The sequence below is a fragment of the Megalops cyprinoides genome, chromosome 21 (genome assembly GCF_013368585.1).
Source record: "Megalops cyprinoides isolate fMegCyp1 chromosome 21, fMegCyp1.pri, whole genome shotgun sequence".
In the NCBI taxonomy this organism is placed as follows: Eukaryota; Metazoa; Chordata; class Actinopteri; order Elopiformes; family Megalopidae; genus Megalops; species Megalops cyprinoides.
Genome location: NC_050603.1, coordinates 8,258,407 through 8,274,664, shown reverse-complemented (window position 1 = coordinate 8,274,664; position 16,258 = coordinate 8,258,407). Strand labels below are relative to the sequence as shown.

Below are 16,258 nucleotides of genomic sequence, written 5' to 3'. Positions count from 1 at the left end.
CTGCACTTGGCATTAATACTTTACCTTCAGGTTTTTAAATCGTCTGGCAGCCATAATTCACAATGCAACATTGCAGGCACACCAGCGTACGGATCATCAAAGTCCAGGCGGGGTCTGGTCCCTTTACACAGCCCGGGACTGTGAAAGAGCCAGCGCTGTGAGGCTTTTCATGCAAGGAGGTGACGAGACGAGATGTCTGGACACAGGAGAACCAGGAGAGCGAGGGCAGAGTCAGGAGGCAGCCTGTGTTTGGGAAATGGAAGTTCAAACAGACCTGACCGTGCACTTCAGGAGGAAATTTGCTACGAAGAATGCCTCTTTGAAAAGGGAAACACATCATACACATTCCAGAGCACTTTCAAAGATAATGATGAAGGTGAATCTCTGCACAGCGCTGCCTACTGTGTTGAAGCTCATGGTGCTCAAATATCTCTAACCCCTGCTATCAAGTGGTCCAAGCTCCGTTACCAGAACGCTTCAGAAGCTACTAATTGAGAGTCCTCAACGCTATTTGCTAGAGTACAGTACATGCAGTAATTTGGCAGGAAATCACCGGTCACCACTGATTTTTTTTCTACAGATTCACTGCAACACTTTCAACCTCAAAGCAAGAGCGCAAATACTGTTCTCGCACAAAGACAATAATAACGTCAGATATGGATGTGCGAGAGCACCAAGAGGAAATTTCTTTTATGTGGAACGGCTCAGGGTGTGAAGCCAGAAATCTGCATATAACAGAACTGGGGATTTCTAGAAAAGCTCTTACTTGGGGACTTTGTTTTAGCTGATTAAATGTTAAAGGTTCACGGCAAGGTTGGACTCATGTGCAGAAACCGTCTTTAACCAGCAGAGAAAATCAACTGTGCTTCCGATGTGGAATCCACCTGACATATGCCACACTGGAAATTATGACATTTTCTACAACAAATAATTGGTAATATTGTACATAAACACTCAACTGATCTGTCCAGATTACTTTTAGTCTATCTGTGGCTAAGGGAGAAACTACAAATCCCCCAGATAAACCAGTTCCCGTGCAGCGTGCTGGTTAATATCTGTCCGTCCCTGTGTCTCCCTCTGATCGATGGGCAGGAGGGCTATGGTGTGTGTCCGTCCCTGTGTCTCCCTCTGATCGATGGGCAGGAGGGCTATGGTGTGTGTCCGTCCCTGTGTCTCCCTCTGATCGATGGGCAGGAGGGCTATGGTGTGTGTCCGTCCCTGTGTCTCCCTCTGATCGATGGGCAGGAGGGCTATGGTGTGTGTCCGTCCCTGTGTCTCCCTCTGATCGATGGGCAGGAGGGCTATGGTGTGTGTCCGTCCCTGTGTCTCCCTCTGATCGATGGGCAGGAGGGCTATGGTGTGTGTCCGTCCCTGTGTCTCCCTCTGATCGATGGGCAGGAGGGCTATGGTGTGTGTCCGTCCCTGTGTCTCCCTCTGATCGATGGGCAGGAGGGCTATGGTGTGTGTCCGTCCCTGTGTCTCCCTCTGATCGATGGGCAGGAGGGCTATGGTGTGTGTCCGTCCCTGTGTCTCCCTCTGATCGATGGGCAGGAGGGCTATGGTGTGTGTCCGTCCCTGTGTCTCCCTCTGATCGATGGGCAGGAGGGCTATGGTGTGTGTCCGTCCCTGTGTCTCCCTCTGATCGATGGGCAGGAGGGCTATGGTGTGTGTCCGTCCCTGTGTCTCCCTCTGATCGATGGGCAGGAGGGCTATGGTGTGTGTCCGTCCCTGTGTCTCCCTCTGATCGATGGGCAGGAGGGCTATGGTGTGTGTCCGTCCCTGTGTCTCCCTCTGATCGATGGGCAGGAGGGCTATGGTGTGTGTCCGTCCCTGTGTCTCCCTCTGATCGATGGGCAGGAGGGCTATGGTGTGTGTCCGTCCCTGTGTCTCCCTCTGATCGATGGGCAGGAGGGCTATGGTGTGTGTCCGTCCCTGTGTCTCCCTCTGATCGATGGGCAGGAGGGCTATGGTGTGTGTCCGTCCCTGTGTCTCCCTCTGATCGATGGGCAGGAGGGCTATGGTGTGTGTCCGTCCCTGTGTCTCCCTCTGATCGATGGGCAGGAGGGCTATGGTGTGTGTCCAATGAGATTCTCTGGGCCAAACTCAATGTACAGTAAAGGCAAAAGAGTTTGTCCTCAATTTCCAACAACAAATCTTGTACGGGATCCAAGGACACTAAATTACTTCCTGGCTACAGATACTTCTGCAGCTCTCTCTCTTACACACACACACACACTCACACTCACACTCACACTCACACTCACACTCACACTCACACTCACACTCACACTCACACTCACACTCACACGCACACGCACACGCACACGCACACGCACACGCACACGCACACGCTCACGCTCACGCACACGCACACGCACACGCACACGCACACGCACACGCACACACACACACACACACACAGGTGCTTGAGTTTATTCCTCTGCCTCTGTAATTTATCTTTTTTTGCCACTTCCCTCTGTATACCCTGTTAATAGCCACATATATAATCATAGAAATACAGCAGTGCATATTGGTGTATGTTAAAATATCTGTAAGCATCTACAGCAAAAAAACATCAAAAATTATTTGTGTGACTTAATATATCCTGTATTTGCCTGTATTCGTAAACCTGAAAAAGCAAACTGTTTTGCGTCATCAATATATTATCTAATGTTATCAATACAAATATCAATAATTCAAATGAGCATTCAAGGTCAAGCTTGCAGAACATTATTGGGACTTCTAATTGATCGCTTCGGTGTGATTTTCCAAGCTCAGTTGGCCTGTTGTATCCAATTAACAGCGGGAACGAAACTTTTTTTCCCCCCAAAGTCCAGTCACGCCAATGGCAGACGTACCCATCGTCACGTTCGAAAACATCAGGTGAAGTCCATTATAAACAAACCTAAGTCACAGAGTCTGATATGAATGTCAACTGCAGCCTTATTTCTACGTTCATGTGATTCTATGTTCTTTGCTCATCTGCTGGTGGAAATTAAGCACAAACACACAGAAATGGTTAACGACGTTCAACGTTCAGCTCAATGGCACACCTACACATTGAAGTTCATTCAGAAACAGATGGGCATCCACGTTCTTTGACTTTTTTAGGAAAGAGCTCGGTTGTTAACGGACTGCCTGCCGTACCCAACGCCCTTTTGCTCTGGACTGACTTTCCCTTAATGCTTTGGGGCATTCCTGCCACAGATGTGAGCCTCAGAAAAAGCTCTACAATGCCGTTCCACTAGGAGCAGGTCCCCCCCGCACGCATAAGGGTGATCCTCTGGAACACAGTGTGATTTCACACCAGACGTCATTAGCCTGGGAGCTGACAGGTTATTCCTGCGCGGGGGTTCGTTAACAGCACGACGCTCCAGAAGCTTCTTCGGTTTTAACGTTTCTGCACGCAGTCCCATTGTCAGCTGAAAGTTTACTGCTAAATTCCCCGGATACTCACATGCTCCTATGCCAACAGTGTGGGGGTGGCAGTGCAGCATAGTGGTAAGGAGCAGGCTGCTGTACCCTTGGCCCAAGGTACTTCACCCACAATTGCCTCAGTAAATACCCAGCTGTATAAATGGATAACATGTAAAAATTATAACATATGTAAGTCGCTCTGGATAAGAGCGTCTGCTAAATGACAATAACGTAATGTAACACTCCAAAGCATACTTTGTGCATGAAGCTAATAATGTATGGGACTGCTTAGCAAGATTCTTATTGGAAGAAGAGATCCGTGGAGTGATCATGACCAGGCCTGACACGGTGCTAGATACTCTCCATCATGCCCCACAGGCAAAATGACAAGCTTAGTTAGACTGGAAGGACTTCATTAGACTTCTTGTGTTCTAAAGTTGTGCTCACTCTGCCCTGGTGAATGATAAGGTCAGGGTTGCAGATCTGTGGATCAATAACAGCTGCAATTCAGCTGAGAGCACTGTGATGAGTTTAAAAAAAAAAACACTGGGTAGGAGAGTATTGCTTTTATGCTCAAGTAAGAAAACTGAACTGAATGGGACAGTTTGGACTGGCACAAGCCACCGTGCTTTCTTCAGTCTCCCCACTCCATGCTTGTCATAATATTAACTGCCATCTGCTATTGTAAAGTCTTATCTTATCATCTTATCAACTCTGTAACCTTCTCATTTGCTGGTGGAGCCCTGGGGAGAGACATAGGCCACTGGTTCAGGCTGAACTGCAGCCTCAAAGAACTGCAACTTTTTTTAGCATGATCTCATCCGTAAAGGTCTGGGTGAGGCTGCACTGTCTCTGTATCTCTCTCTCTCTCTCTGTTTAACAAACTGGCCTTGGTGCCATCCGCACCCGTACCTGCGTGTAATGTCGGGATGGTGTTTTGTGATGCATTAAGCCGTGTCCTCTCCTCTTTTTTTTTCCCCCCAAAAGGCTGGGCCTGGCCAACTTTCCTCTGTGTCCTAGAATGCCTTTTAAGCAGGGCACTTCACCTCCTGACAACCACAACACTGACATTATCTCACCCCGTCCAGGGGATGCAGAGAAGAGGAGCTGCTGGAGGCTGATAAAGAGGCCGCTCGGCCCAGGCTTAAAACTGCCAACTGGTCCTGCTACAGTATGTCACCATTTTTTGTAGACGTCCTCTGGCCGACGTGCGTTTTCGGTACCCCGAGTCATCGCCGCGGCTTGCTGTTCTTTGTTGGCGGTGCTTCTGGGTGGCTTTGCAAGGCTTGCGGAGCAGACTCAGTCTGCCTTCGAAGCCGTTAGTCTGGGAACTCCATGTCACATTCAGGCCCTGCCCCAGCCTGACCCCCACGCTGACCTTTCCGCGTGCAACTGCTCCTTTGCTGTGCTGATGTCATCAGTGTTGATTCAGCCTGCATAAACATTTCCGTGCCTTTCATTCTTAAGGGTTTCGGTTTTTAAGCCTTAAGAACGGAGGCACAGCCTCCCTATGAAGAGAAGTCGGCTGCTGCGAGGATCTGTTTGAGGGATAATGGAACAGTGCAGTCTTGGTAAGCCGTATTTGTCTGATCATTCTACGAAGGCACAGGGATCTTTACTGGCTGTCTCCTTTTTGGAGGAGTTCTGGATCCCCATCACTGATGCTGAGCGATGTCACGTCAATCCTTCCGGATTCCTGAAAGATCGCTTCCCAACTTAATGGAGCATTCCACGCGGATGGCATTCAGATTGCCAATTTACAGTCTCAAAATCTTATCTATGAATCGGCAGCAAGCACACAATTACATATCTCCCCCAGTGCCTGCCGTACAGTCACAGTGGCTGTGAATACTATCAGGCTCTGAAAGCACCCGTGGCACCCATGGTATGTCCAAAACGCTTGGGAAATGGAAGTGCCCATCACAGGAGAGTATGCAGGAAATTATATATTACATATAATTACATATATTATATATAATGATTTTTTAATGGTGAGTTTGAACTTGATCCATCATAAATCATTATACAAGCGTACCCCTCACGTATTGATTTATTCTTTCTGAAAGACACAGAGGGCATGTATCTGGCTGAGACAGCCTAAATATGTCTAGCTCCGTTTTATGACAGCCTAATTTTATTCTGCGCCTTTAAGACATATGGAGGTTCGCAGAGCTGCAACTGACCTTAGATGACATGCTGTCACGATCTGTACGACACCCCCCTACGGTTTCGCAAAATAAGGGCATAGCCCTGAAGTCTGGCTGCGAAGGCTGTGCTGAGATGCTGAGTAATAATGAGTGATGGGGCATGTTGTGGCTTCCCTGTGGCTGGTGGGTCCGGGTTTTTTTTTTCCCCCACCCATCCTGAAGTGCACCGGCCCTGTTCTCTGTGCTGTGTGCTGTGTCCTGTACGGTTTTCTAGAGTGCAAACTTGTTCCATGTGCTGGGAAGTTGCTGATGTCATCTCTCTCAATAGGTAGTAGAAAAACCAGATTGTCCAACCATATGGTGTTCTGACAGGTAGCAACGTCACCGACAGCTCCCTCTTAAGCAGTATTTTTAACACCTGCTTTTTCTGCGTAGAATGTCGTAGTATAGCATTCTGCGCTCTTGACCCTCCTGACACTGGAACGATAGGTAACGCTTTTTTCATTTATTTCTGTTTATTTTCAGCGGTTCACATCCCTTTTGCAGATGGCTTGGTACGATAAATAAAACTGGTTCCAGTCATCCTTCAGCTGTTTTCCTCTCAGAATTCTCCGCTTCGTCACTCAGACTTCATGGAAACGCCTGGGGATGTTCTAGCTTTACACCTGCTTTACAACAGGTACAGAGAGTTCAAAATCTGTTGCAACTGTCTTTTTATCCCATAAATCCGCACAGACAACAAACTGGAGCAGCCAATCACTTCTCTCACGCCCCAGGCTGAGTTTGCATTTGCACCTAGTGGAATGACAAAGTAATTAGGCCTGTATTAAAATTCTGTAGAACATGAACGTCCAGCTGCAGATCGAACCGCTGAAGGCAACTTAAACAGGAACAGTCCTTCCCCTTAACTGTAGATGACTCCTAAAGTGAGCCTATTTGTTAGCAGGCAAGGGTTTAGTGTGGGTGCCGTGCAGATAAAATGCCTTTACGTTGTACGGATGCCTTAATGAAATCATCTCACTCCATTATCACATAAAAAATATAAAAGCAAGCAATTGGCACTGTAACACAAACACAAATAGATTTTAATATGGTTAGATAAAAAAAAAAAAAAAACCACGGAAGTGGTTCCGCGGTGGTTCGTTACTTAGACACAAAGATGATTCATCGCGCGTACAAAACGTGCACGAACAGCAGTTTGTTATATGTGTTCTAGAACAGAATGGGGGGGGGGGGAGAATTCACACCTTGCTGTTAACTTTAGAATCTGAAGGCAGCCATGTGTGCGCGTGACCATAACGGGAGACGGTGTCCAAAACCGGCATTCGCTGGTGTATTCCTGCATCACCGCAAAAAGAGCGTCGCAACAAATCATTTCTGTCACGCCTCGGGTAATGACAGATTGTGACAGGGAAATCGGGCTACTGTCCTTACACTGTTTAATTGCAAAGCCAAATAAGTGTCAGCAACACTGCCCAACAATTTGTGCTCATTTAGCCCAAATTCTGGTTAATAAATAAAAACACACCTTTTTCCTCAGAAAACTTTACAGAGGAAGCGAGTGTGCACAGTCACCATTTCTCACACAAATTACATTATTGTTACATTACGTGCTTAGCGGACGCCCTTAGCCAGAGGGACTTGCATAGCTTACGTGTCTTCAATATAAAAAACAGCTGGACATTTGCTGATACAACAATTTCAGCTTCAAACAACAGTGCCCCATCTGGGAATCAAACTGAGAACCCTTTTGGTTAAGAGCCCTGCTTGATCTTTGAAAAGTTAAACAAAAGAAATGGGTTATTATTTCTAACAAGAAAATAATGAATCTATGAAATTAGCTGTTGCAGTAGTTACACCTTTCTAGCTATTTAATTGTAGCTATTAGTTCTTTGGCACAACATTGGAAGACATGTTTAAAATAATACAATCGCTTATGGTTCATTTATAAGAAGCAAGGTATGGCTAAGTAAGTGGGAGAAGACCTCTTTAAGCAGAAATGGCTGCTGCAAGTAGCTTTTCACTTATCTCACAACATGCACTTATCCATGATCAGCACAGACATATCAGCCTGGGATCTAAACCAAGTGGGGCAAACTACACACCATGTGAGAAGAGATAGGAACACAGCTGACTATAGTGAGCTTCACTACATGCCCGGTCAATCCTCAGCTCATCTTAAACCTTAAAGGTAAGCCCGGTTGGCCAGTTGGTAGGTACACCTTCTTCTCATTTGTTTTAATGAATAACCCTTTCCTACCATGGAGTGCTTAATGCCTGTCTCCAAAGCCTGTCTTCGTGTACAGCTCTTATGTAGCCTACACGATTCAGCATTGGACTGCTGCACACTGCCCATTACCCATTTATGGTTTTACTACAGATATTGGGGGTGGGGTGGTCACCAGTGGTATGGTGGGCCAAGGATTGGTGGGCATGGTGTTGAATTAATGTAGCCCCCTCTGTGAAATACAGTGGTAGATCGCTTTGGGTTGCTTTGTATGCACCTATGGAAAGCTGGTCTCAAACATTCACCAGTGAATTTTAACTAAAACCCAGTTTGCTTTGCTGAGAAGCTCAGGCTTGGTCAAAACCTTCAGCACGATAATGACCCACACATCCAAGGTCAAATAGAAATGGTCAGGGCAAGACAAAGTCACCATTCTGGACCACACAGTGTATTCTCCAGATGTCAATCCCAAACAATGCTTACAGTTGGGGAAATTCTACCCAGAGAAACGTTCAAAAATTCCGCCTGAGAAGTGTGTAAACCACATCAAATACTACGAGAAACATCCTTCGGAACATCAGAAAACTGACACTATTAGTGTCATCAGCATCAAAGAAGAAAATACCCACTGAAGTGGTGTGAATACAATTTGTCTTCATGTTTTTCATTTGCAAATATGCAACTGTTTCGAGAGTATATGCTCTGAGCCATGCATTTAATTTAAGAGCAAAATATACTGATTTCATGCATCTCATATGTTAAATCAATATTTTCTTAATGTTTATCAAAAGAGATACATTTACCGGCCACTGCATAAGCATGGTAAATGCCTGGTTCGCTGTGAAAGCCATGTTTTTTTGATTCACACAACAACCTTCTCCTCCACAACCCTTAGGCTTTCAGCGTACAACCTACCGTGTGAATACGAAGAGGAACTGCAGCGAGATCACGTCCTACACTGTCAGGCTGCTTTATCTGGCCGTTATCACGCTCGGCTTTTACACTGCATCCTCCCTCTGCATCTCCAGCGTCTCGGCTATCGCTCCTCAGTGGTGTTACACTGGCACCTCTCCCAAGCTATTCATCTCCGCTCCGCTCTCCTGAAGCCAGCTCCCTTCCAACTCATTCAGGCTTCACTCTACCGAGCCCTCCCCTCGTTACTGCGTCGGGCGTCGAGCTCCCACCCAAGCCCCCCCCCCTCCCCCCGGGATCCCCCGCGCGCTTACCTGTTCCAGGACGGCCCATGATGATGTCCTTGCGGGGCGCGGGGTACGGGGACTCCGCCGGCAGGATGAGGGGGAGCAGCGCGGTGGGGGTGGGGTGGCAGGCGACCGGCTGCTGGAGGGGGCCCCCGAACGCCCCCGCCTGGCCCCCTCGGTCCCGCCCCCCCGCCCCGGCGCTGGTGAGGGCAGGGCTGGCGGTGGGGCTGGGGACGGAGGCGCAAGAGAGCGCCGGGCTGGATTGGGTGAGCCGGCCGAGGGAGGCAATGGGCAGGGACGAGGAGGAGGAGGAGGAGGAGAGGGTGGAGGGGGAGGACACCAGCACCAGGGCGGAGGCGGGGCTGCGCAGGAGCACGGTGCCGTTGGCGGACGCGGCGTTGATCGGCACGGGAACCTGCAGCCCGGCCGCTGGCTGGGCTGCCTGGCTGTGCTCGCCGGAGCGCGCCCCGCCCGCACCGCCAACCCCGCGCCCCAGGGGGCGCTCCGTGAACTTGGCCAGGGGCACCTCGGGGTTGCGCACGATGACGGGTGAGTCCCGCAGGGGCTGCTGGGACATGGGTACCAGGCGGCGGAGCCCGGGGTCCTGGGGGAGGGGTGAGGGGGGCGTGGGGGACACCAGCATGGGCGGGGGCGAGGCGGCGGCGGAGGAGGGGGGCCGGCTGCCCACCCCGCGGGGCCGGGGGAAGGCCTGCGTGTGGAAGGCGGCAGGTGTGAGGTCACCGTGCTCCAGCTCGGGTTTGGGGTAGTCCTGCACAGGCGGGGGTAGGGGCGGGGGCGCGTCCGGCTTGCGCTTGCTGGGGCTCATGGGGACGGTGAAAGTGAGGTTGGTCTGGAAGGAGGGCGGGATTCCCGAGTGGTGCCTCTCGCGGTCCCGCTCCGACCCCGGGGTGCCCAGCTTGGGCGTGCCTGCCCCCCCGGTCCCGCTCAGGTGACGATGGCGGCGGGACAGCACGGGTGAGGCGTTGATGGGGCTGAAGTTGGCGGGGCGGAAGCCGAAGAAGGAGGGCGAGGGCGAGGGCGAAGGGGCGGGGGAGAAGGGCGACTGGTTGGAGACGGGCGAGAAGGAGGGCGTGGCGGAGCGCGAGCTGCCCAGCGACACCAGCATGTTGGCCGCCTCGCACTCCTCGAAGTCGAAGCGCGAAAGGTCCTGGGACAGGCTGGAGGGCAGCAGGAGGCGGGGTCGGGACTCGCCGCCGCGGCTGCTGGCCTCACTGCTGTCCCGCGACGTGTCGTCCCAGTCGAACTCGCTGCTGGCGCGGCCGCCGCCCAGCCGCAACTCGGACGGAGTGACGGTGCCCGAGCTGCTGCCCCCGCCCCGCTCCCGGTCACCCCCGCCCTCCATCTCCTTGGTGCGCATGGACAGGTGGCGGGAGCAGTACCCCCTCCGCTGGGACTCCTTCATGCAGCCCTCCCGGGAGCACAGCCGCCGCCACTGCTTGCCGTTGAACTTCTTGCGGATGCCGTTGGGGGTGCACACCACGTCGCCCTTCTTGTACTTCTGCTGGGCGGCGGTGAGCGGGGTGCGGGAGCGGGACGAGGAGGCCGAGGAGGAGGTGGAGCCCGTCCCACCGCCTCCGCCGCCGCCGCCGCCCGGGGTGCCTGACGTCGGGGTGGGCGTCTTCTCCAGGGAGCCCAGGGAGCCCAGGGAGCCGCGGGCGGAGGAGGAGGGGGGCAGCGGGGGCAGGTGGTGGGCCTCCACGGCCAGCATGCCCGGGCGCTCGTGGCCCTGGAGCACGGGGGAGGGGGGCGGCTGGAGGCCCGCCAGGGGGTTGAGGCTGAGGTGGGCCACCGGGGGGCCGCCGAGGGGGTTTCCGACGCCCCGGACCACGGAGAGCTGGGGGCCGGGGTAGCCGTGGGGCTTGGAGAGGATGTGTCTGTGAGGGGCCCCTCCGCCCGCCTTGCCCCCCACTCCTGTGGCCACGCCCCCGTCTCGGAGCGGAGCCATGCTGAAGTGGGACACCTCCCTGTCCTCATCCGGGGTCTGGGGCTGCAGGGTCTGCTGCTTCTGCATCTGCTGGTCCCTCTCTCTCTCCCTCTCTCTGTCCCACTCCCTCGCTCTGTTCAGTCCTCTTTCCCTCTCTCTCTCCCTCTCTCTTTCCCTCTCTCTCTCCCTCTCCCGTTCCCGCTCTCTGTCCGTGGCCAGGTTCAGCACAGAGGTGGCTGAAATGATGGAGGTGGTTGAAGAGGAGCATGATGGGATGTTAGCGTAGCTCTGCCCTCCCTCTGCTCTGGGCGGGTAACCTCGCCCCAGCCGGGAAGTCCCGATTCCGATCCCGCCACTCAGGCGAAACAGCTCCCGCTCCACCTCAACGTCCTCCTCCCTCTCCCACCGCTCCTCGGGATGGGGCACATCCCAGGGGGGCGCGAGGAGGCGCAGATTCTGCCGGGACACCCACACGGCCTGCATGCCGGCCCTTCTGCGCTCGTCCTCCCCGGCCGCCCCGTCCCGGAGGGTGTCGCCGTCCTCGCTCAGCAGCACGCGGTACGGGAAGGCCACGGCAGGGTGCAGGTCCACCTGCGAGACCACGCCCTCCCGGTACAGCTGCCCCGCCCCCTCCTCGCCCTCCCCACCACTGCCGCCCCCGAACGGCACGCACACCCGGGTGCCGACGGCCACCGGGGCGGGGCCGGGGGGCAGGGTGTCCAAGATGAGGTCCGGCGTTCCCCTGCGGGACGTCCCGTCCGGGAGGGGGTAGTGGCGGAGCGTCCTCTCTCCGCTGAGCTGCACCCAGACGCTGTGTTGTTCAGCGCTGACCTGCCGCACCACGGCCGGGCGGAAAACCGGGGACGGGGGCCCGTCGGCCGCCTCCGCCCTCCCCCCACCCCCCTCCTCCCCGTCCCACTCCCTCCTCCTCTGCCGCACCAGAACCCGCTGGTTCCTCAGTCTTTTGGCGAGGGTGTCCGCCAGCACGTCCTGCTGGGGCCCCTCTCTCCGCGGGGAGCCTGGCTGGGGTTGGAGGGCGGGTTGGCTGGGGAGGGGGGGGCTCCGCTGGGGCCCCAGGGGGCCGGGGGCCGGGTCGGGCTGCGCCTCCACCATCTCCAGCTCGGCGGAGTGCTCGCTGGCCGTGTCTGTGGAGGAGGAGCGCACCGAGCTAGGCTGGCCCTCTCCGTCCCCCTCCGTGCCCCTCTCCCTCTCCCTCTCCCTCTCCCTCTCCCCCGGGGCTCCACGGTCTGGTGGGCGGTCGCAGGGGGCATCCGCGGGGCAGTCCTCCGTCACCCCGCTGCTGTGGCTGTGCGCGTCCGTGTCCGTGCCCGTGCTGTCCTCGCTGGCCGCCGCGCTGGGAGCCACTGATTGGCTGTCCGTGCTGCTGCTGTTGTTGTTGTTGCTGTTGTTGTTGTTGCTGTTGGCGGTTGGCGTGGCGGGGTTGCCGGCGCAGTGCTCGTAGGTGTACTTCTTCTTCGGCACCCGGGCCTTGAAGGTGGCCGTCTTGCGGCTGGAGGCGGGGTTGGGACTGCTGCTAGCGCTGGCGGCGCTGTTGCCGTTGCTGCTGTTGCCGTTCGTCCCTCCAGCTCTGGGGCTCCCCCTGCGGTCCTCCAGCTTCCCACAATCCCCCGCTGTCTCTGGTGGCCCTGCCCCGTCTCTGTGTCCCTCCCTGTCTGGGCTCCCAGCTGGCTCTTCCTGAGGGGTGTCAGAGCGGGGCGGGGTCTGTCTCCTCGGCGAGGACGGTGGGGGCGTGGCCTCCGGCTGGCCCTCGGGGTCCCGTGTCGGTTTGTCCCTTCCCTCCCCCTCCCCGGCCGACTCCGCCGGCCCCCGCCTCTTCCCCCCCTTCGCCCGGGTTGACGGAGGAGAGCGCCTACCTTGCTTTTTCAAAGGCTTCATCTTTTCCTATTTGCTTTTCTTCGGTACCCCTTTCTTTCTCACAGCAGGCCTCCTTTGCTCTCTGTCGCTCAGTTTGTTTGCCTCTTTTGTTTCCAGTTTCTTGCGTCTCTTTTTCCCGCCCCCTCTCGCACTCTCCCTGTCTGTCTGCCTCCCGGTCTGTCCTTTTCCAGACGCTAAAATAGACAGGAAAGAGAGAGAGATGGCAGCTGGTTATCATTGCTGTGGATGCATCACACTATATTACACAGGTGACAGCGCTGATTCAACCGGGAACACAGAGAGAAAGGTAGCTTTAGCAACAGAACCTCATCATCACGGCTCTAGCTGCAGGCCCAAAGCACTGCTCCAAACTGCATAGAAATCATGTGAACAATTTTAATTCCATGGCTATCAAGTGTGGGTTCTGAAAATATTTATTAATAACAATCAATAAAATAAATATTATTGAAGATGTGACTCCTGGTCTGCAGATCATTCATTTCGATTCATAGACTATTTCTAGCACCCATACATAATCCCAAAATTGAGCATTACAGTCGAGCATATTGTCTCTTTTCAGATTCTGAAAATATGCCAGCACATTGGAGGGAATGGTTCCCATGTCATGCCCCTTAGTAATTTCCCTTAAAATACATGCCATGAACATCTCATCTCTTCATACAGTTTAGCAGCTGTAGATTGTGTCACAGTGTAGACTGTGTATTAGCCTTTACCGCACAAGCGTAACAGAAGTGTGATTCATTTAGCATGTATCAATGCCAATTCTGTCGTGCCATTTTCATCTAGGCCTGAAAACTATTTTGATTGCTGATGGTAATTTAGGCAGGAATGGGTTCAGTTACACCAAACTGAAAAAGAAATGCAAGTGAAGTGGAGGACCGGTTTGGTAATGGGTGGAAAGGAACAGGTCTGATTCTGTGGCATTAGTGGAAATTCAGCCATGTCATGGGAAGTAAGTCATGGGCCAACACCAGCACAATTGGGCAGCAGGGTAGCATGTTGGGTGAGGAGCAGGGCTCATAAACAAAAGGTTGCTGGTTCGGTTGCCTGCTGGAGCACTGTGTTTGTACCCTTTGGGCAAGGGACTTTACCCACAATTGCCTCAGTAAATAACCAGCTGTATAAATGGATAACATGTCAAAAAACTGTAATCTTATGTAAGTTGCATGGTAAGAGCATCTGCTAAATGCCAATAATGTGATGTAATGCAAAAAAAAAAAAAGCACCACGGGCCAGCCTTCAAAACGTAGGCCTACACCTCACGCACGCTGGCTCTCCATGAACCAGAACCGGGAAGTTACGGAGGTGATGCATCGAACAGACGTCACCGTTCTGGTGGGCAAACACCCATGCTCAGCGTCCCTTAGCCTGTTTCCGTCTCGGGTGCTTCCAGCCGAAACGGCGGAGCTCTGCGCGCCCGCCTCCGGCTCGGAAGCCTCGTTCGGTTCAGCTCCGCGCGGGAGAGATTCCCGTGTCACGCACTCAGGCCCCCCGTGGCAGCGCGCTCTTAAATCTTTCATACGCTTCCTGAAAAACCTCTGCAAACGTATCGGATTCCCACATGCAATATTCCGCAATGTAAGGGGCGGAAAGCGCAAGGCCCGGCCCTGCTCATATAGACTCAAAGTAACGCATCCCGCGTGACACGGTTTATTTTCACTGCTGTTCAAGGAGCCGGTGTCAGTGTTGTCGGGTATGATTCAGTTTCTGAGAGCAGGAAACCCCCCCCCCCAACCCCCCTCCCCTTTCTCTCTGATTCTTGTTCTCATTTACATACCCAAGCCAACAGCAAGAAGGACAGATTGCGTTCTAATCTGCTGTATCATAGCGCTATAATGAACACAAATTGGGGGAAAAATAAAAAGGCCTGGCGCACAGACAAGCAAGGCCGTATATTTACAAACGCACTGACAACAGGGCTCCCGGCCCTTAACGGCGTGGCTGAGGGGGAATTCTTTTTCGCTCTATTTTCAGTCTCTCTTTTCCTCTCCCTCTTTGCTGGTAAACGTTTTGCAGCCCTTTTTCTCCGAGGCCGTCCACGCCTCGCGCAACCCACACTTCCTTCCGAGGACCGTGACGTCTCCTCCCGCCGCGTGAATGCCCTTTTCTTTCTCTCTCTCTCTCTCTCTCTCTGTCTGCATTCGCGATCACCTTCTTTCTCACATCCTCTTTCTTCCCCTTTGCATGCGTTTGGGTTATTTTGTGGAAAAGTCCCATTTGTATCTGCAGATTTTGCAAAAAAAAAAAAAAAGGACCCATGTAGGACCAAGGAACCAACTGATTCATAACAAATTCTGAAAACAACAGAAGCAGAAGCATCTGTGATTATGTGAAGGGCTCATAATTTACTGCAAGTGAGAGTTATTTAAAAAACTGAAGAGTGAGACATGAAGAATGCCTTGACATTTTAACAATCTTTCATCCCATTCTGAGTAGACATCTTGACTCCTGAATGTTTAAGGATCCAAATTTTTTGCAGCACACGAAGAAAATAGGTTTATTAGAAACAGATAGGATGCATGTGTTTGTGTGGAACTGTTCATGAATTTGCATATGAATGCAAATGCATTCATATGCAATTGCAAAAATGAATGAATTCAGTAACGCTGGCATACCATAGAAACTGTGCCTCATAGACAAGGCCAACCTAATCACTGGCCATTACTATAAAGAATATCACAGATGAAAACTGAGGCTGCCACAATTAATGCCCTGCAAAATTAAATTGCATAAATCTACAGTCCACATGTGATACAGTGGAAAGGGATCTTAACTATACACACACAGTAGTACGTATCTATTATTGTTTGGGCATCAGGTGGCATTGTATAAGTACTAAAGCTCATGCAGAAAGTTTACATGAAACCCCATGATGCTGTTCATACACTGCGTAGCGCTCTGGAGAAAAGAAACCCACTGAGGCAGAGGTTGTCTTGTCATTATGACAGGTATAATACAGCGAAGTGAATCTAAAACACTGTTGACAACCCGTAATGAACTGAAATACGCCTGTGTCACTACGCTATGGTGCAGAACTGCGTTGTGACAGGAGAGTGTCGAGGTGGACCACACTGCACCAAAAAACCGTTCCCACACGTCATTACATTATCGTCTGTTGGCTTGGCAGTGCCGGGCTATAAATGTTGCCCGGGCGTGCGTGTGCGTGTGCGCGCCGCGGTTACTACGTCTCGGTGCACTCCACGGCCCGGCGGACTGTGCAATGCTGCACCGCCTCTGTGGAGGTGAAATGCGCTGCAACGGAATGTGGGAGTGGAGGAGAGCAGTCTCGCATGAAATACTATCGGGTTAGCTTTGTCTTAACTGGGTCACCAGGGAACGCGACAACTTACAAAAAAAAAAAAACTACAACGGCGCTGACAGATTCCCCATAACGTGAAGGCATATTTTTCTGAGGCGTTTTCGTTTG

The 16,258-nt window shown here is 52.7% G+C and overlaps 1 protein-coding gene across 1 annotated transcript in view; it reads right to left on the bottom strand.

Annotated features, from left to right (window-relative positions):
- LOC118769109 (protein capicua homolog) overlaps positions 1–12,831 on the bottom strand; it is a 38,976-nt gene extending 26,145 nt beyond the window's left edge. The window contains exon 1 of the mRNA XM_036516124.1: positions 9,018–12,831. Coding sequence (XP_036372017.1) covers positions 9,018–12,831 — 3,814 coding nt within the window. The remainder of the gene's footprint in view (positions 1–9,017) is intronic.
- Positions 12,832–16,258: the final 3,427 nt, after the last annotated feature.